The sequence below is a fragment of the Geotrypetes seraphini genome, chromosome 9, assembly GCF_902459505.1.
Source record: "Geotrypetes seraphini chromosome 9, aGeoSer1.1, whole genome shotgun sequence".
Lineage (NCBI taxonomy): Eukaryota > Metazoa > Chordata > Amphibia > Gymnophiona > Dermophiidae > Geotrypetes > Geotrypetes seraphini.
This window is the reverse complement of record NC_047092.1, coordinates 65,841,123-65,867,605: the sequence shown is the minus strand read 5'-3', so window position 1 is coordinate 65,867,605 and position 26,483 is coordinate 65,841,123. Positions and strand designations below refer to the sequence as shown.

Genomic DNA, 26,483 nt, shown 5'->3' with positions numbered 1-26,483 from the left:
TGGTGAAAGGCAGTGAGAGAGAGGTGCTCAGTAGGGGCCCATAGATAAGTTGATCCGGTTGTTTCCAGGGCTTTTTCCCCCCCAAATTTCTTGACTTATAGTTGAGTATACGGTATACGTGGCAGACTTTGTCTACGATGTGTACCATTTGTGGACAATAACAATATGAATGATCAGAAAAAAACACATTTCTTTTACTTTTAATGTTTCAGATTAAACCATTATGTATCACATAATGCTTAATCATTAAACCATACCATAGCAATAAATCATTACACAAACCATAGCAATAAAGGAAATAAAAGATTCCTGTTCAAAAGTTTTCATACCCTCAGTTTTTAGTATCATGTATTGCCCCCTTTTGCATCAATGACAGCTTGCAATTTTCTCTGATAGTTGTGAATGAGGTCCTTTATTTTCTCATGTGGTAGAAACATAGAAATATGATAGTACATAAAGGCCAAATGGCCATCCAATCTGCCCATCCACTATTTCCCCCTCTTCCTGCCTTATCCATAAATTCTTTAATTCAGACACAGTCTTTCACTCCACCACCTTTACTAGTAGACTATTCCACGCATTTACAACCTTTTCTGTAAAAAAAAGTATTCCCTTAGATTACTCCTGAGCCTATCACCCCTTACCTTCATCCCATGTCCTCTCACTCTGGAGCTTCCTTTCAATTGAAAGAGACTCACCTTATGCCTATTTATGCCACATTTTCCCTTCTCCTGCTTTTCCTCCAAAGTATACATATTGAGATCTTTGAGTCTGTCCCCGATTCTTCTTGGCAAAAAGACTCCAGGATCTTTTATTCATGAACGGGTCTGATCTCTTGAGATTAGAGTAGCAGATTTGGAGGAGCTGAGGGAGACATAGAGTACATAGAGGAGATCTATAGGGATGTTGTAGAGAGGCCCCTCTTTCAGTCTGGAAATCTCTGTGCTGCCTTGGAAGAGAAAGGTCTCCTGAAAGGAGAGCATTACCATACAGATATTACCATAGAGACTCTGGAAGTGATTCTGTAGCCAGGAACTGCCCTCCAGTGGATGCAATGTTCTCTTGCAGTGAAGATATGTCTCCAGGGGCTTTTGCCCAGGATGGATTAGGATGGCTATTGTAGTGGGAGATTCAATCATTAAGCATTTAGATAGCTTGGTGGCTGATGGATGTGAGGACTGCTTGGTCACTTGCCTGCCTGGTGCAAAGTGGCAGACCTCACGCATCACCTAGATAAGATTTAGACAGCTGTCTTGGTACATAGGGAAATGTAGTAGGGAGGTTCTGGAAGTCAAATTTAGGCTCTTAGGTAAGAAGCTAAAATCCAGAACCTCTAGGGTATCATTTTCAGAAGTGCTCCCTGTTCCACACACAGACCCAAGAGACAGGCAAAGTTCCAGAGTCTCAATGTATGGATGAGGCATTGGTGCAGGGAGGAAGGTTTTAGATTTGTTAGGAACTGGGCAACACTGTGGGGAAGGGGGAGTCTATTTTGCAAAGATAGGGTCCACCTTAAGCCGGGTAGAACTAGGCTGCTGGCATCAACATTTAAAAAGGAGACAGAGCAGGTTTTAAACTAGAAACGGAAAAGACTGACAGTTGTTCAAAAGAACATGGCTCGGAACAAGGTACCTTTAAAAAATATCACCAAAACACGAAAGAAAGGGCATCCTGATAGCGAAGTTGTAATAGAGACTATAGTAGACCAAGTGTGCTTAAATAAGAGCAGACAAATTTTAAAGATTGCAAATTATCCATGTCAACTGCTGAGCTAGTTGTAAATGGGAATGACAAACCTTATTTGAATTGTCTGTATGCAAATGCCAGAAACCTAACAAAGAAGATGGGAGAGTTAGAATATATTGTATTGCACTAAATGAAAAGATAGATACAACAGGCATCTCTGAGACCTGGCGAAAGGAAGATAACCAGTGGGGCACTGACATACCGGGATCCAAACTATATCACCATGAAAGGGTGGATCAAATTTGTGGAGGCATAGTGCCATATGTTAAGTAAGGCCTTGAATTGAATAGACTAAAAATTCTACAGTAACCAAAACACACCTTGGAATTCCTTTGGGTAGAAATTCCATGTGTAAAGGGGAAAAGGATAGTGATAGGAGTGTACATGTACTTGGTATTGTTCCTGCTGGGAGAAAGGGATTTGAATTTGAATAGAAGATCCTTATACCTGAGAAATGAGCTAAGTAGCGTTAGGCAGCCTAAAGCACCTATGGAGGCGCAATTCACATCATAGATAGGTGCTGGAAATGTAGGTCAGGAAAATCCTGGCCTTCATTTCCAGTACCTACTTTTGCCGGAGGCACGATTCTGTATCCAGCACCATCACGTGATTGAGAGTCAATCGGTGGCCATTGACAACGGCACCAGTTACAGAATCCGGGCCTTAATGCCAGTTGATGGATACGGCATTGGCATTGGATTTCCAGGTTTGCCGCAGACCACAGGAGATATCGGGGCGGGGGGGGGGAAGGGGGCGGATAGTGTTTATGGTGACCATAAAGTTCAAGTTTGGTCTCATGACTCCAAATTATTTTGTTTCAGAAGTTTTGAGGCTTCTCTAGGTGCTGTTTGGCATATTGTAAGCATGCCATTTTGTGGTGTTGGTGCAGCAATGGCTTTTTCTGGCAACTCTACCATGCAACCCATTTTTGTTCAAGTATCTCCTTATTGTGCATGATGAAATAACACTTTATTTCAGAGAAGTCTATATTTCAGTAGAAGTTGCTTGTGAGATTTTCTTTGCATCCCTACAAAGTTTCCTGGAAATTATGTCTGAAATCTTTCAGACCCTGTCTTGGTATTAACACATTTCTTTTACTTTTAATGTTTCAGATTAAACCATTATACATCACAGAATAGCACAATCATTAAACAAACCATAATAATAAAGGAAATAAAATATTTCCAATGGTGTTTGCCTGGCAGGAGCCAATTATGCTGGTGAGTATGTAGGTTTAAAGTTGATATACTGCCAAAGCACAAGTATTTGGTTGGCATTACATGGCCCCGTTGGAATCAAAATTCTTCAATCTCACAGCTAAGTTATTTGATATTATTAATGCTATTTTGACCACATTAAGCTATATATAAATGTATAAGAGTTTTTTTTTTAATGACCTGTAATTACAGTGATGTCTTGTTCAACTGACCAGCTTTGGCAGCTTTGAAATAACATAATCGTTGTCTGAGGTCTTTTTCCCTCTTTCTTGAATAATTTGCCATCAGGTTTGACATGATCCCATTTGGGAATAGTCATATAAGCTCTACTTTGTGTGTTGGTATTAACAGAACCCATAATTTTCCAAATCTTGATCAGAGTTTGAACTGAATGAATTCTTTGCTTCGGTCTTTACGGAAGAAGATGTAAGAGATCTACCTGAACCAGAAAAAGTTTTCGAGGGTGATGATGTGGAGGAACTGAAAGAAATCTCGGTGAATCTGGAAGATGTACTAAGCCAAATCGACATGTTAAAAAGTGATAAATAATAACTTTATTCTTCTATACCGCCATAGTCGTGAGACTTCTAGGCGGTTCACACCGAAGAGAGCTGGACAGTCAGCGAGTTACAATATGTAGAAATCCGGGATACAGTATTTAGAAAACTTACAAAAAAGCACATAGAATCTTACAAAAAGGTCCGAGATACAGTATATAGAATCTTACAAAATGCAGTGAAATATAGCAAGCAGAATCTTAAACAGAATCTTAAAAAGGCAGCAAAATTAATGTTGGGCATATCAGACTTAAAAACTGGAGAGGATATATGTAGTGTTAGGTGTAGATACTTTATTAGGTGGTGATTTTGTCGAATAAGGTAGTTTTTATGGCTTTCTAAAGGCATTATATGTCAGTCTTGCTCCATTTATGTAGCTGTCCAACCAGTGTTGTTGTTTGCTAGTTTGGTACATAAAAGTTCTATCCAGGAAGGTTTTGCATCTGTAGCCGGTAATGCTTGGGTATACAAATAGGTTGCTGTTTCTGGTTTGTCTTGTAGGGCTGTAAAGAGTGAAGTGAGGTAGCATGTAGGTAGGAGCTAGTCCCTAAGCCAGTTTGAAACATATACAAGAGAACTTGAAAATTATTCATGCCTCCATTGGCAGCCAGTAAAGCAGTCTGTAGTAGGGGCTAACATGGTCGCTCTTTTTTAATCCAAATATCAAGCGGACCGCTGTGTTTTGAACAATCTAAACTAAACTAAACTAAACCTTGGGTTTATATACCGCACCATCTCCACGAATGCGGAGCTCGGCACGGTTTACAGGAAGAAAGATGAGAGAGGAACTACAGTGGAGAGATTAAAGAGTTAGGTGTAAAGGGGGAAGGTGAGAGGCCTAAGAGGGGGGAAGTGTTACAGTTTTGAGAATAGCCAGGTTTTTAGGTGTTTGCGGAAGAGTTGGAGGGAGCTTGAGGTTCGGAGAGGGGAGGTGAGGTTATTCCAGATCTCAGTGATTCTAAAGGGGAGGGATGACCCAAGTTTGCCTACATGGGAAATACCTTTTATGGAAGGGAAGGATAGTTTAAAAATTTGGGAGGATCTGGAGGAAGTAGGGGTTGGGGAGTTCCAGGATAGAGGGATAACGGCAGGAAGGATGCCATGTAGGATCTTGTAGGCCAGACACGCACATTTGAAGTGGATCCTGGGGATTACTGGGAGCCAATGGAGCTTAGACAGGAGTGGTGAGACGTGATCAAATTTGCTTTTCGCAAAAACAAGCTTAGCTGCGGCGTTCTGAATCCGCTGAAGTCTGAAATCCTAAATTTCCTTACAGTTTTTTTGGGTATACCCATATAAACAATATTGCAGTAGTCCAGTGTTGAAAATATTAGTGATTGCACTAGTAGTCTAAATGATAGAGGGTCAAAATATTTTTTGATGGACCTTAATTTCCACAGTGTCAGGAAACATTTTTTTACTACTATGTTCGTGTGTTCCACCAGGACCGAATGGTATACATCCCAGGGTACTAAAAGAACTCAAACATGAAATTGCTGACCTGCTGTTAGTGATCTGTAACCTGTCGCTAAAATTGTCTGTAGTACCTGAAGTTTGGAGGGTGGCCAATGTTACGCCGATTTTTAAAGAGGGCTTCAGGGGAGATCCAGAAAATTACAGACTGGTAAGCCTCACTCCAGTGCCGGGCAAAATGGTAGAAATGATTATAAAAATTAAATTGTGGAACATGTAGACAAATATGATTTGAGATGGAGTCAGCATGGGTTCAGCCGAGGGAGATCTTGCCTCATCAATTTGTTTGACTTCTTTGAAGGTGTGAATAAACATGTGGATAAAGGGGAGCTGGTTGATATAGTGTATCTAGATTTTCAGAAAGCTTTTGATAAAGTTCCTCACAAGAGGCTCCTGAGAAAATTAAAGTGTCATGGGATAGGTGGCAAAGTTCAGTTGTGGATTAGGAACTGGTTATGGGATAGAAAACAGAGAGTAGGGTTAAATGGTCATTTCTTTCAATGGAGGAGAGTAAACAGTGGAGTGCCGCAGGGGTCTGTTCAGGAACCGGTGCTATTTAACTTATTTATAAATGATCTGGAAATTGGAACGATGAGTGAGGTGATTAAATTTTCAGATGACACTAAACTGTTCAAAGTTGTTAAAATGCATGCAGCTTGTGAAGAATTGCAGGGGGACCTTAGGAAATTGGAAAACTGAGTGTTCAAATGGCAAATGAAATTTAACATGGACAAATGCATAGTGATGCACATTGGGAAGAATAACTTCAATCACAGTTACTGGATGCTAGGGTCCACCTTGGGGATTAGTACCCAAGAAAAGGTTCTGGGTATCATCGTAGACAATACGATGAAACCTTCTGCCTAATGTGCGGCAGTGGCCAAAAAATCAAACAGGATGCTGGGAATGATTAAAAAAGGGATGGTTAACAAGACTAAGAATGTTATAATGCCCTGTATTGCTCCATGGTGCGGCCTCATCTGGAGTATTGTGTTCAATTCTGGTCTCCTTATCTCAAGAAAGATATAGTGACGCTAGAAAAGGTTCAAAGAAGAGTGACCAAATGGTAAAGGGATGGAACTCCTCCTGTATGAGGAAAGACAAAAATGCTGAGGGCTCTTCAGCTTGGAAAAAAGACAGCTGAGGGGAGATATGATTGAAGTCTACAAAATCCTGAGTGGAGTAGAACGGGTACAAGTGGATCAATTTTTAACTCTGTGAAAAATTACAAAGACTAGGAGGAATTATTTTTCCACTCAGAGAATAGTTAAGCTCTGGAACGCGTTGCCAGAGGATGTGGTAAGAACAGATAGCGTAGCTGGTTTAAAGAAAGGTTTGGACAAGTTCCTGGAGGAAAAGTCCATAGTCTGTTATTAAGACATGGGGGAAGCCTCTGCTTGCCCTGGATTGGTAGCATGGAATTTTGCTACTCCTTGGGTTTTGGCCAGGTACTAGTGACCTGGATTGGTCACCATGAGAATGAGCCACTGGGCTTGCTGGACTATTGATCTGACCCAGTAAGGCTATTCTTAGTACTGGTTGGCATTTTCAAATCTTTGGATATCTTTTTATATCCTCCTGATTTATAAAGTTGAACTACTTTTACTTACAGATACTTTGACAGTTCTTTTGCTTTCCCCATGCTTCAGTAACCAGCAAAGTCAATGCAGCCCCAGATGAAATGCACTAGATTTTCTCTAGAGCTAAGAAGCTCATTGATTATTATATACAGACAATAATTACAATCAAACAAGGCACAGGTATGGATACTTACCCTTCATTGTCATCTCAACCTGTGTGTGTCATGAATCAGCCCAAACATTCAAGGGTATGTAAGCTTTTGATCAGAGCAATCTATGTGTGTTCAGTTATCATTACGATTAGTAAAGGACACACAAAATTCTGTGATGATAGATTGCTTCACATGACCAATATTCCTACTACTACTAATCTTTTACACCTAAGCAGCAATAGGACCAGCCGCCACTACCGGGAACCCTTTGCCACGATCCAGCCAGACATATAAGATCTTCCCCCAGCATTCCATTGGATAGATCAATCTACCTGCTTTAAATATCTGCAGCAGTAGAAAAACAACTGCTTTTACATACAAGCAGCAGCGAGACCTACCGCAACCACCAAGAGCCCACAGACCCGATCCTGCCAGGAGTGTGAACTCCTCCCCCTGCAGTCCATTGGAGAGATCAATCTGCCTGCTTTCAAATATCAGCAGCAGTGGAGATCAACTGCTTTTACACCTAAGCAGCAACGAGACCAGCCACAACCACCGAGAGCACACAGACCCGATCCTACCAAGAGTGTGAACTCTTCCCCCCCTGCAATCCGCTAAGAAGATCGACTGTCGGCTCCGGGCGGCTTTCCCGCAGAGGAGAGAATCCTGCATTCACCGTGGGCCTCATCTGGGGCAGCCTCCTTGGAGCGGCTGAGGCATGGGCAGTGTGTCTGGGAGGGAATGCATGGATGGGAGAACATCGCAGGGAAGGAGACATAGGCATCCTGGGACTGTCGGCCAAGTCTCTTCCCTGAAGAAGCCCTTTCTGGAAACGTCAATCGCTCCTCCTAAACTTACTTGCTCCACTTCATCACTGACGCTGAAACCGTGGATTGAAGACAAAGTTTTATTTTATTTTTCTTTCCAGCTTATGATTTATCTTTAATCTTATCTATTGTTTTGCCTTTCTATCATTTAAATTTCTCCAGAATTCTACTGTGCAACGGCTCCCCCTTCTGCTTCTATTCCTTTCTCTCCTCTCTTCTACCTTCCAAAGTATTTAGATCAATGCTGTCTTGTTAAAATGTTTATTTTATTTTTATTTTTCCTCTAACTCTACTTTTCACTTCTCTATTACCCTCCAGGTACTTTAGTTAGATTGTGAGCCTTCAGGACAGTAAGGGAATTTTTCAAGTACCTTTCTTATTTCTAATCTTAATGTATATTTTCTGTAAACCGCTTAGAACCTAACGGATGTAGCGGTATATAAGAAATAAATTACATTACATTACATTACATAGTGCTACTAGACATATGCAGTGCTTTACACATTATGCAGGTACTTTCTCTGTTCCTAGTGGGCTCACAATCAAAATTTTTGTACTTGGGGAAACGGTGGGTAAGTGACTTACCCAGGGTTACAAGGATCTGCAGTGGGAATTGAGCTCAGTTCCCTAAGATCACAGTCCACTGCACTAACATTAGTTTGATTTTCTTGTAAATGTATTATAAAGTTTCCTGATAAGTACTTTTTCTTTGTACCTCAATAGCTACATTCTTTTTTAATCTTAAGAAGTTAGGAACAGCAACTGTGGGCTCCTACAACCTTGATATCATGTATAGCTGATCTATAAAATATAACCTAATCATTCACCAGCTTCTTAGTTTCCTATTTTTTCCTTACTTTAGGTTGTCCTCCACAGCCAATCAAAGGCAGACCTCACATGCTCCTATTATATTACTCCTGTGTTCTGTGTAACCTGTCAGGTCTATTCCAAATTGAAGTCAGTGAGAAAATTGAGCCTGTATTTGGAGGACACTACAGCCAGGCACTTCTGGAGTCCTGTAAAACAAGCTTGGCCTTCACTACTGAAAATGTGATATTGAAACAGCACCTCCACTAGCAGGATTGTAGGTGGAATCCCCCCACACAGCTAGAAGGTACACAGGTCAGGTGACATACAAAAAGAAGAGTAAGCTTCCAGTACAGGGGAATCTGCCTTTGATTCTCCTTTCTGCAGAACTGACAACTGACTTAGTTACTCTATTTAATCTACTATGAAGGTCTTGGGGGTAATACTGGACTAGGGCCTAACCATGAAAGACCAGGTGGACTCTTTGGTTAGAAAGGGTTTTTTTTACTCTCTGGAAGCTTTAGTCCATTAGAGCATATTTTGATGCTTCATCATTCAGAATTTTGGTACAATCCCTTATACTGAGCCAACTTGATTACTGTAATATCACCCATCTAGCAATTTCCCAGAAGAATATGCGGTGATTACAACTGGTACAAGATGCGGCGGTCAGGCTGATTTTCAGGTTGAAGAAGTCCGATCATGTAACTCTTTCCTACCGACTCCTGCACTGGTTGCCGATGGAAGCACGTGCGAAGTTTAAGTTCAGATGTTTCTGCTTCAAGGCACTATCTGGTTTAGCCCCTAAATATATAATTGACCTCTTCTCTTTCTGAACCAATAGACACAAGAGAAGCTCACACTTGAAGTTTGTTTCTCCACCGGTTAGAGGATGAAAATTTAAAAGACATCATCAACATCTTTTCTCTTATCAAGCAGCATTATGGGGCAAAGATCTAGAACAATTGCTTATGCATGCTGATAACTATGGGGAGTTTAGGAGACATCTCAAAACATATCTATTCCTGAAGTACTTAGCTACTTAGGTAGCTGATGTGCACAACCTTTCCCACAACTATTGATCTCTAGAACTGTTAGTCACTAACTTCTAACTTTGTTCGATCTACTCAATTTGTAGCATTTTTAATCATTGTAAACTGCATAGAACTTCACAGTCCTACGGTATATAAACTGTTATTATTATTATAACATAGGGTTCCTGAGTCAGTGGAGTCCTAGGTGCTGATCTAGATCTAGGACAACAAGAAAAGGTGTATGGGTGAAGTGCTAATCTAGCTTCATCTTAAACCAATGAACAAAGGAACCAGAGGCTCCCCCAAGAGTTTTCCTGCTGCTCATAGACAGGTGGGTACCATGTTGTTAGTCAGAACTCTGTGAAGGGAGATCCTAAAGTGCTAATCCAGCCAAGGGCTGAGGAAGAGAAGGATTCTCAGAGATCAGGTATAAGAGGCCTAGCAAGACACAGGAAGGAATCCATGTGGAGTGAGTGTAAAAGATGAACGAGAGGCCATAAGAGAATGTGAAGAATCTGAGTGGAGGAGTGGCCTAATGGTTAGAACAATGGGCTGAAAACCAGGGGAACCAGCTCCTTGCAATTTTGTTCAAGCCACTCAATTCTCCATTGCCTCAGGTACAAAACTAGATTGTGAGCCCTTCGGGGACAGAAAAGTATCTCCTGCACTTGAATATATACCAATTCAATAGCTTTTAAGTTTGCAGGCAGTATATAAGAAATTAAAAGTCCAGGACCAGAGAAACCATAAATATGAGTAGTTGCAAGTGTGAAGACAGTGACAACTTCTACCTTAGTAGAGAAGTGGGGAAAAAAGAAAAGAGGAACAAAGAAGAAGATTCCAATGTCCAGGAGGTAAAGTCTCATTCAGTATGAAGTTAAACTACATTTGAGTGACAGCATGATTTACTAAGTGCCATGAAGGTCCGTGTCCATGTCCCGTGTCCATGTCCATAACCCAAGGGAAATAGAAAGTCATGCACAGATTGAGAAGTTATTGATTTACCTAAGAAGCTAAACAGAGGTGAAAGGGTGTAACCCTTGAGACAGTTTTTATTTGTGAGGCAACAAACTGATATTAATTTCTTACAACCCATGTTCTCACCCATAGTAACAGAAGGCAGAAAAAGACCAGCATTGTTCATCAAGTCTTTCCAGCAAGATGGTTAGAATCATATATGCGGCTCTGTGTAGAACATGCAAGTTACCTTCTCTATGCCTTTGTTTAGGATTACACCTACCTCTCCGCATATCTTATACCCCTCTATGTCATTTGCTTCCCTCCTCTTGCTAGATAGGGATCCTCTGTATTTATTCCATGCCTTTTTGAAGTATGTTACAGTTTTTGTCCCCATCACTTCTACAAGAAGGGTGTTTCAGACATCCATCGCCCAGTTAATTAAAGTTATTAGAGGAGAGTGATAAGAAGGAAGATGTAGACTGGTCTTGAGGACAACACAGTTTGCATCATCTAATCAGGGCCCTAAAAAAAAAAATTGTTCCCCATGTATCCCCAGAATCCGCTTCATCATAAAGTTGGTTTGCTTACAAAAAGCAGAACATCTGTAGAATATGTAAGGAAATCTACGAACATCTTGTCTTTAGGATAGTGAGAAAAAAAAAAATTCCCTCTTTGGATATGCTATCATTCAACCAAAAAATGCTAACCATAAGCCAAAATAGAACGAACAATAGGCACAGTAGAGAGATTGCTTAGCTTATGAAGATCATATAAATAAATTGATGATAGAGTATCACCATGGAAATAAAAAGGAAATGGTTGATTGGGTAGCCTCACTGACATCTAAGGATTTCAGGAAGACTTTATTTCATACTTCCCATCACCTGATAAGATCCAGTGGCTGTAGTTTTAAAAAGCTTCGCGGATGAGCCCAGTTCCTGTAGAGAAGATATCGTTCACTAGGGTGGTTTGGATCTTCTGCAGGACAATTAAATTTGCACTGTATAAAGTAAAGGATAATGTAAAATTTATTAAACAGATTCTCTTTCAGACTTTGGCAACTCTCATCACTCTTAATTCTTGTTTGGATGCTGAACAAATTTTCTCTCTCACCCTACAACTACCTTGACTTTAGAAAATTACTCAAAACTCACCTATTCCGAGACCAAGACCCTTAATGCCCCTTTTCAATCCTCCCCCCCGTTCTGATCTATTCCCCTCCCCCATCTCCCTCCTCTCTCCCCTACTTCTCTCCTTGCTGTTTGCAACTCTATGATCAATTCGATATGTAAACACTTGTAACTACTCTCGCCTTGCTGTTTGCAACTCTATGATCAATTTGATATGTAACCACTTGTAATCTCTGTCTAACTAATGTGAACCGCCTAGAACTCTTCGGGGTATGGCGGTATACAAAAATAAAGTTATTATTATTATTATTATTACAAAGACCCCAGTTTCCATTAAGACCAATACATAGCATACAAGACCATCAGAAAAAGGAAATTTTATGGCAAAAACTAATAGAAGTAAGATTATGTTTGTGGCTAAAATGAAGTGATGGTCTTCCTAATGGAAGAGGTAACAGGAGCAATGAAACTTCCAGTGCTGTAAATTTGGCAGTTTCACGTGTATTAAACCAAGGTACAGAAAAATAATCATGTACCTGTATTAAACCATTATTTATTACAAAGAGAAATAAATAAAACACTTTTTTATGGCTTATTAGGCTTATTTTGTTTGTTTTAATACAACCCAATACAATAATCATAAGAATAAAAATGTTAGGAAGGGTTTTAAAATATGATGTAACAGGGTGTTGCTCTGGCTGGCCCTAGACCAGATATTCAGCCGCACTGAATCTAATAGCACTACTGATCTACTTCGAGTACCATGTTATGATCCTGTTAGTGCCAAGGTGGACCCGGAAGTTATCCGGCTAGCTAACTGGCAGTTGGAGCACAAAAAAAGCAGTCTTAACTATGGCCAGTTAGCTATGCAATTATGGCACTGAATCTCAGTCATACCCGGATAACTTGCTGGTGCCTGGATATGTGCCGGCACTGAATCTCTGGGCCTAATTCAGCCCTTGGCAGTCAGGCCCTGATTCTAAAAAAGATGCCAACAGTTAGGCACCTAGATCGGTGTGTCTAGCTGATCTAGGTGTCTAACTTAATTTTTTTGAATTGGCTTAATAAGTGCTGATAATTGAAAGCACCATTAAAAAAACAACTAAAAAAAGATTTTAAAAAATTAATTTGCCGGTAGGTGTCTACAATGAGGCACCTACCGGCAAGTAGGCATGGTTAGGGGCAGATTCGGGATGGGTTTGGATGTGGATTGACTTAGGTGCACTCATTTAGGCTAAGAAAACTCTAATCTAATCTAATTCTTAGTCTTATATACCGAATCATCTCCTAAAAATAGGGGGTGGGTCAGTAGAGTGGGCAGACCTGATGGGCTGTGGCCCTTATCTGCCGTCATCTTCTATATTTCTATGTTTCTATGTTAATTAGATCACAAAGAAAGATTCCTTAACGTTCATTGGAGCTATAACCTAAAAAGCCATGAAACATAGTGGTTTTTAAGGTTTTGCAAAAGATCTGAATAGAGGAGGAAGTCAATTCCATATCGCAGTTAGTAAGTATGGAAAGGCGTGTGAAATTTTACTAATGGACTTGATTCCTCTTAATGATGGAAAAGAAAACTTATACATATGAGTTGTTCACGTGCTCAAATATCTCATGGCGTTTAGAGATAAAGACATTAAAGGAGCAAATAATCCATATAAAATTTTAAAGATTATACAGGAACATTTAAATTGAACTCTCAATTGAAATGGAAGCCAATGTAATTTCTTCAACAGAGGTTGATGTGGTCTAAATGGAAGCGCATCTAAGGATTTAATGCTTACCAGTTGACTGGCAACTGCGCCAAATGGTGACTAGGAGTTAAACGTCATTTATAGAATCAGGGCCTTAGTGCTTACAAAAACTCTGACTGCTGTGAATTGAACATTGTTTCCTTAACTTACTGGGATCCTTGTGTAGAAGGCTTATTGATACATGCATTATTTTTTGGGCCAAAAATAAAGTTTTCAAGTACATCCTTACATCATGAAGAGGAAAAGCTGCCTTATAGATTCCAGAGTCCAGCAGTTTGTTAATGCCAAATTTCTTCACGTTGTCTCTCACTGCATACTCATTTCGGGAAAGAATAAAGTGAACCTGCAAAAACAAAAATATTTTAGGTCTTGACAACTTTTCTAGGAGCCATACTATGAACTTAGGAGCCAATAATTGAGACCTCTCATCCTCTCTCCCCAGTTCCCAATTGTCCCCAGAGAGTTCAAGAGCAGGGCAGTGAGATGTATCCACCCTGATGTCTGTTGCAGTTCTTTCAGGTCCTGATTTCCCGAGAGTTTTTCAATTCTATTTCCAGAGGTGGGGAGGGAGGGACTGAGAAAATCAGACTCATAATGTGCTATGGTGAAATTAGCCTCCAGTATCTCTTTTCCAAGCATTCTGCCAGCAGCATACTAGTGTTCCCTTTTAGCTGCATCAGAATCGACTTTGTCTTTGGTTTACTTGTTGACTGTTGTGAACCATAAATATAAACCTGTGAACTGAAGCACAACTTCCAAGTTGACTGCAGACATCAATAAACTGCTAGATATTGAAAAGATATACTGAAGTAGGGTTACCATATTTTGAGAAGAAAAAACCTGGACACATGGCCCCGCCCTGTTCTGCCTTCAGCTCCGCCCACTTCTGCCTCTAGCCCTGCCCTCAGCCCCACCCCAACAAGCCTCACTTCTTCTTCCCTGACCGCCAGACTGTGTCTGCAGGGCCTCGAGCATATGCGGATAGGTGTGATGTCATCCACACATGCTCAGAGGCTCTGCAGATGCCGCCGGAGCTCATCGGGGCTTTACAAAATCCGGACAAACTGTTGGGTTTTGGAAAGTCCATCTTTTCCCAGACATCTGGTAACTCTGTATTGAAGCCTCTATTCAACTACGGCTTATGTGCAGGAAAAGGCTAAGTAGAAATGTTTGAGATTTTAAAAGGAGAGGTGCTGTCATCCTTTAGACAAGTGGTTCTTAATCTTTTTTGGTTTCAACATCCTTTTAACTGATAAATGAAACCTCAAGTTACTAGTAACAGCTTCATATGTTACCGTTAACTATTAATAGTGTTAACTGCTAACATGTCTCTAAAATTACAGTAATACACAACACAGTTCTCTCTAAGCTGAGCAGGAGTCCTCTGACTGCATTGCTACGTGTGTGTATGTGTGTGTGTGGGGGGGGGGGGGTTTGCTTCAATTCTGTGTTTTCAATTATTAGGGGCAGGCAAGTTCCCTGGAATCCTGCAGAACTTGTCTGTCCCTTGCAATTGAAGATGTAATAGTGAACCCCCCCCCCCCCAGTGGCAAGACTGGAGGTGGAGGACTCCTGCTCAGCTTAGAGGAAACAGTGGTATACAAGTATACTAGCAAAAACTGATGGTCAGTAGAATTTGTTATCTGGCATCCATGGGGATTGGTGGATACTAGATAACTGTTTTTCTGATCGAGAGTGTGTTAGAAATCTTGTCTAACACACTCTCAATTCCCACAACCCCAGAAACACTAGCGCAGCAGCGATTCTGAGCCGCAAAGCTTTCCTCCCTCCCTCAAGCCCCAAAGTGGCAGAAGCAGGTGGTGGTCCTGAGCCGCGAAACCCCTCGTTCCCTCCCTCTCTCTCTTCCTTACCTGAAGTGCAGTGGTCAGCAGGAGGCAACCTCAAAAGAGGCTACTTGTGGCTAGCTCTGGCAGGACCTTTCCTCATGTCAGAAATGATGTGTCAGAGGAAAAGCCCTGCCGGGGCTGGCTGCGAGCAGCCAGTGCCTCCTGCTGACCACTGCACTTTGGGTAAGGAAGAGATAGAGGGAGGGAGGGAATGAGGGAGTTCATGGCTTGCTTCTGCTAATTTGGGGTTTGAGGGAGGGAGGGATTGATGGCTTTGCAGCCCAGGACTGCTGCTGCGCTGGTGCTTTGGGGTGGGAGAGGAATTCGTAGCTGCTTTGGGGTTTGAAGGAGGATTCGCGGCTCAGGATGCTGCCACTGGTGCTTCGGGGAACATTTTTTTCCCACCAGCAATATTTTTAACGGTTGTGTGAGAGTCCCAGTTAACTAAGACCGAGTTAACTGAGACTCTACTGTAATAATTGCTTTCAGTCTGTCTAGAAAGTTTCAATACATTGCCTCAGATTTCAAGACCCTTCCCACCCTGTTTGATCTCTTCTAGATACCACTGGTTAAGAACCCCTGTTGTAGACTTACAATTCGGCTTCTAGTAGCTGGGGTGAAGAAATCATCTTTTTGCATAACATAAAAGTGTTCTAGCTGGTCCTTTCTAAAGGGGGCTGTGAAAAATTCTTGCTCTGGTTTAATGATGTCCTCGCTAATTGTGAAAAGCTTGGTGAACCACTTGAAAGCAGATGGGCTCTCCTTTAAATCATTGGCCTGCAGAGGCAGTTTGATGTGCATTATCTCGGCATACGTGCAGAGGATCTCCCAAGGAGCGTGCACTTTCACAAAGACAAGCTTTGGATCCATGACCTGCAGCAATATAAGAGTGATAAAAATAAACAAAAATGAAAATGTGAAAAAAAACCAATGTTTGCCATACAGCTGGAAATAATCCCATGGATGACAAAGGCCAGATAAAGCATTAAGGAGACAATATTAGAAGGTTTATATGTGTAAAGAATGTCCGTTTAAGTAGTGATTTTAACAAAGGTGCTTCAGTTACACCTATGTGACTGTAAGTACAGATTTCACGGGAACGTGTTCTGGACATGGTTTTGGCAGACCTTTAAACTATATGGGGTAAATCTATAAATTTGGTAGCATGATGTAGGTGCCGCAATGGGGTGTACATTCCACCAATGCTCCAACAACTTCTGGGCATATAGTATTGAATACTAGTACAAAGCTGGGTATTATTAAGAAGGGTATTACAACCAGAACGAAAGAAGTCATCCTGCCGTTGTATCGGGCAATGGTACGCCCGCACCTGGAGTACTGTGTTCAATATTGGTCACCGTACCTTAAGAAGGATATGGCAATACTTGAGAGGGTCCAGAGGAGAGCGACACGAATGATTAAGGGCATGGAAAACCTTTCAAACACTGAAAGATTGGAGAGACTGAGGCTCTTCTCCCTGGAAAAGCGGAGACTCAGAGGAGACATGATAGAGACCTACAAGATCATGAAGGGCATAGAGAGAGTAGAGAGGGACAGATTCTTCAAACTTTCAAAACATAAAAGAACAAGAGGGCATTCGGAAAAGTTGAAAGGGGACAGATTCAAAATGAATGCTAGGAAGTTTTTCTTTACCCAGCGTGTGGTGGACACCTGGAATGCGCTTCCAGAGGGCGTAATAGGACAGAGTACGGTATTGGGGTTCAAGAAAGGATTGGACAATTTCCTACTGGAAAAAGGGACAGAGGGGTATAGATAGAGAGCTACTGCACAGGTCCTGGACCTGTTGGGCCACCACGTGAGCGGACTGCTGGGCTCGATGAACCTCAGGCCTGACCCAGTGGAGGCATTGCTTATGTTCTTAAGTCAAGCATGCTAATTTATGCAATGGCAATGATTAGTGTAAGTTGGCGCACCTAAGCACACTATGCAACACACACAATTGATAGTATTCAATAAGATGCATTTGTGGCTTTTTTACACTCCCTTGCAGTTGTGCACCAACCCCCAAGTTCTATAAAATTGTGGGCCCAAATTACACTTAGCACTCACATTGGCACATTCAAGTTATAGAATGTCAGTTGCGCATACAAATTAATTGCATAATAATTAGGAGCTAATTGGGGTTAATGAACAATAATAGGCCATAAATGGCCTTAATTGGCACACGTTATCAGAGGCAGAGAGAGGGATGTTGGTGTCAGGGTAGTGGCACCTGGCATCACCTTGCCATGTGCCCCCACTCTTCTACAGTGCTTGAGCGCCCCTCATCCTCCACATACCTCTTGAAAGGTTCGCTGGTGTGAGCATCTTCTACCTGCTGCTCCAACTGGCCTCGGTCCTGTGACTAGGAAGTGATGGCAGAAGGGAGCTGAGGCCGGCGCAAGCAACAAGTGAAACATTTAAAGAGGTAAATGGAGGGGCAGAGAGGAGGAGAGGCGCCAGTGCCCCCCCCTCTGAAGATGGCACCTGGGGAAGTCTGCACCTTCACCCTCCCTTACTTCACTACTGCTCATTAGCTCATTAGCAATGCCCTTGGTTGGTATTCTAGCTCATTAGTGCCCATTAGCTCATTAGTGAAACTGCCCTTGGTTGGTATTCTAGAAGTTGCGTGGGTAAAATCAATTGCATGCAACTTCCATGGGGTTGTGGACATGGGATGGTCAGGATAAGCATGTAGAGGTTATAGAATACTATTAGTTACATGCATAACTGATGCAGGAACACACATTTACACCGGCCATTGAACTGGCAAAAGTGGTCACACCTAAAGTTAAGTGTGAAAATGGATACTAAGGGCTAGATTCACAAACCTTGACTTCTGCTGCGGCTGATTTCAGCAGGCCCGACGAATTCACAACAGCCCAATATTGTAATGAGGGCGCTCAGAAGAACGCCCCCCTCTGCATGCACGGATCACTAGTGTGCGATCCTGATGCATGCGCAGACCATCTGCTATCCCTGCAGATGGTCTGCGCATGCATTTTGTGTCCTTTTTTTTTTTTTTTACTGTGGTTTTTTTTTCAGGCCCCGACTCTCCTGTTCTCCGGCAGCAGCAGCCTCTTCCCGCCGGCGGCGGAAGCCTCTTCCTTTGCCGACACTTAGCTGGTCCATGCCCTGCTCTCTGCACCTTTCATGCAGTGCAAGCCTGTGGGTTTAAAGCGGTGCCGCACTGCGGTGTGCAGCTCCGCTTTAAACCTGCGGGCTCGCACTTCAGGGAAGGTGGCAGAGCCAGGGGGAGCAGAGAGGACATGGAGGAGAAAGTAGGGCAGGAAATGAACCTCTGAGGGCAGAGTGCAGGGCGGCAGTGGAAGATTGGGGCAGAGTGCAGGGCAGCAATGGAGCAGGATGTGTGCGATTAGTCCCCAGCAGTCGCTTCTATTCTTGATCGGCCATCGCAATCGGTGTCCCACAAATTAAAGCTTCATATAACGTAATAGATGATTCTAATATAAGGTTGATTTGTCCCCAAATTTACCTACAGAAACTAAGTAGCATTGGACAAAAATACAAGGGAGAAATCTCAAAAACCAGTATAGTTTGCTGGTCCTATGCTTCCAGACAGATTTCCTAGGGCATCAGGTTGCCCACTGGTACAAATTAATATCTGAATTTTTGAATAAGAAATCAAAGACTGGTCTTCGTGACATTTGGAGCATTGAGATAAAGCAGCAGATTTCTGCATCTCAATGGCTACGAATTTGGACTTGGAGGATGAGATATATGGCGTCTGCATCTATGAGACAAACATGGTTTTTCTTGTTAAATAGATCTTTTTGGACCCCTGTTTGTTTACAGAAATTGGATAGTTCTAAGTCTAATAGATGCTCGCACTGTCATCTCAATTTAGGGACATTGGATCTAGAGAGTTGCGCGGGGACAGAAATCCCACCCGTCCCCGCCAAAGTCCCACCCATCCCCACCCGTCCCTATGAGGACTCCCACCTGTCCACACGAGGAATTCCTCCGTCCCCACCCGTCCCCACGAGGAATCCCCTCCATCCCCGCCTGTCCCTATAAACTACAGAAATAGTTATTTCATTTAATTATGCTACTGAATTAGAGGTTCTGGTAGAAACCCATTTAAAAATAAGCAAAAAGACTTTATTAATTTGGAAATATTAATTGGAAAGAATACATACTTTGTAAATAGGTTTTTACCAGAACCTCTAATGTTTATAAATTTTTATCAACACAACTAATATACTACTTTATCCTGAAGCAAAAAAAAAAAAAAAGAATTTTTTTCCTACCTTTGTTGCCTGGTTTCTGCTTTCCTCATGTTCTCATTCAATTCCTTCCATCCACTGTCTCTCTTCGTCTTCCATTTGCTCTGTTACTGTGCCCCTCCCTTTCTCCCCCCTCCCAAATTGGTCTGGCACCCATCTTCTTCCCTCCGCACCCCCCATAGTCTGGCATCTCTGTCTTCTTCCCTCCAGCGTCTTCTCCCCACTCTCTCTTCCCCATTTCCTTTCAGCGTCCTTCCCCCCCCCCCATCTTCCCCATGTCCTGTCAGCATCCTTCTCCCCCCTCTGCCTTCCACATGTGCTTTCAGTGTCCTTCTCCCCCCTGTCTTCCCCATGTCCTTTCAGCGTCCTTCTTCCCCTCTGTCTTCCCCATGTCCTTACAGCGTCCTTCTCCCCCCCGTCTTCCCCATGTCCTTTCAGTGTCCTTCTCCCCCCGTCTTCCCATGTCCTTTCAGCGTCCTTCTCCACCCCTTTGTCTTCCCCATGTGCTTTCAGTGTCCTTCTCCACCCCTTTGTCTTCCCCAGTGCTTTCAGCGGCCTTCTCCCCCCTCATTTTTACCCATTTCCCTTAAGCGTCTTTTCTTCTCCACTCCACCTTCCCTCCCTTTCTCCCTCCCTGCCCCTTACCTTTGTGGCGCTTCCCCACCCGACCGACAACAGAACAGGCCCAGTCGGACAAACCTCCCTGCCCTGTAGCCGCGAATCTAAATTACCTTCTTACAGCAGCTGGAGTATTGAAGCTGCTGTAATAAGGTAATTTAGATTCGCGGCTACAGGGCAGGGAGGTTTGTTGGCCGGGCCTGTTGTCGGTCGGTCGGGGGAAGAGCCACAAAGGTAAGGCCCCCTGACCGTCTGTGCACACTCCCCCCCATGGCTGCAACCGGGGCAGACCGCCCCCTCCCTTTTGGTACGCCATTGCCTTCTCCCTACCTGCCCTGCCGCATTCAGCCAACCGGAAGTCTTCCCGATGTCAGCGCTGACGTCGGAGGGAGGGCTTTGCTTAAGCCCTCCCTCCGACATCAGCGCTGACATCGGGAAAACTTCAGTTTGGCTGTGTGCTGCGGCAGGGCAGGTAAGGCGAAGGAGACTAGCCTCACGGCTCGAGTGCCATCCAACCCCGCAGGAACTCCGTGACCCTCGGAGGCGTCCCCACGTGATCCCCGCGACCCTAGGGGGCGTCCCCACGGGATCCCCGTGACCCTAGGGGGCGTCCCCACAGGATCCCCGTGACCCAAAGGGGGAACCCGCGGGATCCCAGCGGGATTCCTGTCTTCCCCGTTCCCGTGCAGCTCTCTAATTGGATCATCTACCGTACTATTGTCCCTTGATACTTAAGTTTTGGAGATCCATTTAGGGTCAAGTGAATAAAATATTGGAAAATCCAATGGCATTAATGTACAATACAGTGCTATTTGGCACGTTAATGAGGGCTAAAAGCCCAATATCTTCCCATAATAATAAGCTTCTCTTTATTATGATGGGAGTTGCCATACAACTTATTTTGAAGAACTGAAAAAACTGGGACTGGTTAAATTATAATTTCTGGTGGGAATCTTTATGCCACATTTTTAAAATGGAACGTATGATTGCTATACAGCAGGGTCACTATAGGAAATTTAAGGATGTTTGGGAGCCATTGACAAAATTCTGTAAGGAGTGATTATGGATTTTGCCCTTTGAACATACACGTCCAGGGTGGGGAAATACTTTTAATTTAATTATGGTTGAGTGCAATTCTTGGTTATATAGAAGGGGGGGGAGGATACATGTATTTGTTATGAAATATAATTTGATTGAATTTAAGTGCTGTTGAAGTGTAAAATGTCTGTATAATATGTTGCACTTATTTTTAGCTTTAAAATGAATAAAGATATTTAAAAAAAACCAAAACAATTCTATAAAAATAAACCCATAGAAGGTTGATTAACCAGCTTTGTGTTGGAAAGTTGGCCACGGCAAATAGTTATTTGAGACATTTGGAAAAATATATTATAAAGCTATTCTAAGTTTGAGAAATTAATCCTTGAGGTCCAAACAGCAGTGGGACAAAACCTTAACAGATATCAGGAGTAGATCTGATTCCAAGCTGTAGAATGCATTATTAGCCTATTTCTTCCTTTTGAGACATATGTTTTTCAATTCTATTTGCATGAAGGAAGTATACAGTCTGTGAGCAACAAATTGCATAATTGCAACTAAGGAAAAGAAGGAAAAAATGCTAGCCTGTGTTGCAATTATCATACTTTTCCATTTACATATATTCTTATACTTTTTTTTTTTTTTAACCAGCCTACAGAATATAAGGGAGAAATAAACAGCAGCAAACCATATATGTGTTGCGAAAACCCAAATAAAATCCCTGTTGATAGAAGCAGATTTGCGGGGCTAGAGAAAACATTCTGTATTTTATAGGTCCTGGGCATGAAGGGGGGAGGGGGAGACAGAAAGGGGGAGGGGGCAACCCTTCTTCTTGTACAAGGAAAGGCTAAAAAGGTTAGGGCTCTTTAGCTTGGAAAAGAGATGTCAGAGGGGATATATGACTGAAGTCTACAAATTCCTGAGTGGTGTAGAATTGGTAAAAGTGGATTAATATTGTACTCTTTCAAAAATTACGAAGACTAGGGAACACTCAGTGAAGTTACATGAAAATACCTTTATAACAAATAAGAGGAAACATTTTTTCACTCAAAAATAGTTAAGCTCTGCAACTCGTTGCCAGAAGATGTGGTAACAGCAGTTAGTGTAGCTAGGTTTAAAAATGGTTTGGACAAGTTCCAGGAGGAAAAGTCCATAGTATGCTATTGAGACAGACATGGGGGAAGCCACTGCTTGTCCTGGAATTGGTAGCTTGGAATGTTGCTACTATTTGGGTTTCTGCCATGCACTTATGACCTGGACTGCCGCTGTGGAAACAAGATACTGGGCTAGATGAGTCATTGGTCTGACCAGTATGACTATTTTTATGTTCTTATAAAATGCAATAGTTTTGGAAGCTATAAAATAGAACCAGCTGTGGTCCTGAGGATCATATTTCAAAATTTTATGCATAAGCTTTTCCCATCTATACAAATTTTCCTTTCTTTCAATCTTAGTAGTCTTATCCATAAACTTACAGTATGGCATCCCCTATCAACACTCATCCCTTGTACTGGTTCCATGCCTTGAAGCATTGAAGATCTTTGTGTGACATCAACAAAAGATAAGAAAATATGGCAATGGAACCTTATCTGGCTCACATCTGCCTGGCCTGCAGAACAACACAGATCATTCCCAGCATTATAATAATAATAATGATAACTTTATTCTTATATACCGCCAACAATCTTGCGACTTCTAGGCGGTTTACAATGAAGAGAAACTGTACAGACAGCGAATTACAGAGTATAGCATTGGACATCTAGTGATAGTGCTATACTCTGTAATTATATATTATAATAAAGGGTGCCTTCATAAATGCCACTTTTGTCTGGGCTCAGTATACTTTTCGACCTCATCTGCCACTACATGGAGAAAAAGATTATGGTAATAGGAACATTCTTAAACCTTGTGTCTACCTTGGGTCAACTTCTAAAGCTAACCCCCACTCCATTTTTGTCATAATTTTATAACATTTTTCTTTTAACCACTCTTAGCTGAATTTTTCACTTAGGGCTTCTTTTAGAAAGCCGTGGTTGCTGCTACGATAATCTCTCTGATGTCCATAGGGATTTAATGGGCATCGGAGCATTTGCCGCACAGCAGCTGCTCCCGCGGATTTGTATAGGGGGGAGGGTGTTAGTTAATATACATGCAAGCCTAATACTCAAAAGGAATTATCCAGATAACAGCCATTACCTGGATAATTCCCTTAACCGGTTGCTCTCCATGAATATTTAGCAGTACTATCCATATCATCCTTAATTCTAATTGTGCGTGCCCAATTTTGAGCTCAGCATACATAATTGCATATGGAACTTATAAAATACCTCCAGTTACACACGTAACTTAATTGTTAATTTAGGTTCAAATTGGTATTACCAATCAATAATTGGCTATAATTGGAGCTAATTAGCGCTAATGTGCATTTACACATGTAACTGCACTTAGTTGGTATTCTATAACTTTAGGAGGAAATTCTATAGGAGGCACCTAAATAAATAGGTGCTTAAAGTTAGGTGCCTAATTTAATTGGTATATTGGCTTTAATAATGAGCTTTAACAAGCTCAGATTTAAAAAAAATTAATTGGGAGATAGATGCCTATCTTCTTAGATGCGATTCTACAAAAGATAGGTGCCTATCGGTGCCTAATATCAAAGTAGATGTGTTTAGGGGTGGAGAAAGACTTAGGCACTGCTAAGCGCGATTCTCTAAAGGACTTAGGCACCTATAATGTAGGCCTTTAAAACCCTGGCCTACATTACAGATGCCTAAGTTTTAAGTTAGAAGCAATTCTGTAATGGGCACCTAAGTGTAACTGCCCATTTGCCATGCAACTTTAATTGCCTTTTTTTTAGGCACCAATTACAGAATTTGTCCCTTAGTGCATAATTCCTTTAGCGCTCATAAGAACATAAGAATTGCCATACTGGGACAGACTGAAGATCCATCAAGCCCAGTATCCAGTTTAGTTATTCCATGTCAAGTGATCAAGGGCTCCCTGCATGACCATCACGGATTTTGATAAAACTTTATGCACAAAGTCCCACATGTATCAAACAAACTTTGGTAAAGTTTTAGTTTCGCCTGTGGAATATTCGTGGAGATATAGCCATTTGTTTGACCCCATACTGCAATGACATACAGTATGACAGTGACATTCTGACAACTTTGAGACACAATATCTCACGAGCTATGTTTCCAAAAAAACTGAAACTTAGCTACCCTGCACAACTTTTGGAGCTCTATTCAGTGCTACCAATAATAATTTTTGTCGAGCACTGAGTGAATGGCTGAATTACAGTAAACTTGGCCGAAAAAATTAGTGCTCCAAAAAAAGTCAAAGTTTGACATTACTTAGCTCCCACAATAATTGAGTAATAAATGCGAAATTTGGCGCATGTCTCAGTACAACGTTGTTTTCAAAAGTACAATTTCAACCTCCAAGCTCTTTCCATTAGTTTACAAATTAAGTGTAAAGTTGCTAATTTGTGTAAAAAGGCCAAAAATAGGGTATTTTCAGCCTGCTTTTACAGAAAAATACCTTTTAGAAACTCTTTCAAATCAGTCTCATTAGAAAGAGCATATTTCAAACCCCCTAGAAAAGTGGGCTTCATTTTTCAACGCAGGTTAACAATGCCTGAAAAAGGGGGACAAAGTTGGGAGATGTCACCATGGCAACGGCCTACGTTTCAACTTACAATTATGTCACTTTTCACACTGTTTTTCCCTGTTTATTTTTACTCAAGCTTTGGGTACAATTATAGTGTTCTTAATTAATGATTATTCCTAACTAGAAATTGATGTGATAATTTTGTTGCATGTAGATCACAAATTATAACTTGTTTTCTTTTTCAGATCCACATTATTATTAATTCAGTTTAAAATGGATGCCAACGAATCGACTAATAATAATCCTTTTCTGCCAGACTGTGCCATTGGGCAAAAATTGTTGTCAAAGTGTCATGACGGCACATTTTATTCTAAAAAATGTGGGCTAATTTTTTTACATAATTTGTCAACTGATGAAAAATTGCTTATCACTCGGCGCTCTGAAGTTGAACTGATGGATAAAGACCAAATCTGCCTCCACCACAAAGCAAAGTATCTCGACAAATACGAATTAAAGCAAACATCGTGTTGTAATCCATTTGAAAAGAAAAATCACATTGTTCAAAGTGGAACTTAAAAAAAAAAAAAAGTCGATCTGAAAAGTGGCAAAAATAAATATCAAGCCAGGTCAGAAACTTTGCAGTAGGTGCAAAGCCCAATACGTTTCAATGAGTGAAGCTACTGCAGCATCTTCATCTTCAGACGATTTTGATATCAGCATCTTCGATGCAGTTGATCAAAGCTTGACTGCTTTAGGAATCTCTCCATTGAAAATTCGAAGGTTAGCTAGTAGAGATAAAGCCGGCTATGTGATACGAAAAATTGAACGTGTGCAGAATGTGATAGCCAAGAAGATTACATCTGCTGCTGGAGTTTCAGCTGAAGAAGTTGGGCCGTCTCGTCAGTCTGTAGAATGCAAGTTATGTGAAGATTACACTGACCTCATTGAAGAAATGAAAACGAAAATTGCAATATCCAACAGGTCAATGAAAGTTCAATTATTGACGATAGCCCCAAAAAGTTGGTCAATAAAGGAAACAGCAATGAAGTTTGGCGTTTCAGCGCGCATGGTCAGAAAGTAAAAAGTAAAGAAAGAGAAAGGCATTTGTTCTATACCTGATGCAAAAATTGGCAAGTCCCTTCCAAAAGAAATTGCAAATAGAGTTCAAGATTTTTACGAAGACGATGAATTCAGCAGAATATGTCCTGGCAAAAAAGATTGCATTTCAGTCCGCCTCAATGGTTTAAAAGTACAAAAGCAAAAGCGGCTGCTGTTGTGTAATTTAAAAGAGCTGTACGTGGCGTACTGTAACAAATACGGAACTGAAATTGGTTTTTCCAAATTCTGTGAGCTCAGGCCAAAGTGGTGTGTAACCGTTGGTGCATCAGGTGCACACTCCGTGTGTGTCTGCACGATACATCAAAATGTAAAGCTCATGCTACAAGGCGCCAATGTCAAAGAGAACTACAAAGTTCTTATGGAAAAAACTGTGTGCGACCTAAATGTCAAGGACTGTATGCTACAACGATGTCAAAACTGCCCTGGTTAAGAAGCACTAACAGCATACCTGGAAGAAATATTCAAGGATTTAGATCCAGAAGAATCAATAGAATTTAAGCAATGGGTTCACGCTGACCGTGAAACATTAGAAACAAGCGTACTAACCATGGACAACTTTATTGAAAGACTTGCAAGCAAGATTTGGAAGTTGACAAGCCACCATTTCATTTCAAAACATCAAAGTGAATATTTGAAGATGTTGAAGACAGGCTTAAAAGAAACGGAAATGATCGTTTTGATGAATTTCGCTGAAAATTACTCATTTGTTGTACAGGATGCCGCCCAAGGCTTTCACTGGGAAAATTCACAAGCTACGGTACATCC

The 26,483-nt window shown here is 41.6% G+C and overlaps 1 protein-coding gene across 3 annotated transcripts in view; it reads right to left on the bottom strand.

Moving 5' to 3' along the window:
• The window catches only part of ANO6 (anoctamin 6), a 230,726-nt gene that overhangs the window by 103,395 nt on the left and 100,848 nt on the right, over positions 1-26,483 (bottom strand). For all 3 annotated transcript variants that reach the window (XR_004540720.1, XM_033959705.1, XM_033959706.1), the window contains 3 exons: positions 15,679-15,957; positions 13,467-13,580; positions 11,238-11,353 (listed from right to left, as the gene is read on the bottom strand). Coding sequence is in view for 2 of the 3 variants with exons in the window: in XM_033959705.1 (XP_033815596.1) it covers positions 11,238-11,353; positions 13,467-13,580; positions 15,679-15,957 (509 nt within the window). In the remaining variant the exon portion in view is untranslated. The remainder of the gene's footprint in view (positions 1-11,237; positions 11,354-13,466; positions 13,581-15,678; positions 15,958-26,483) is intronic.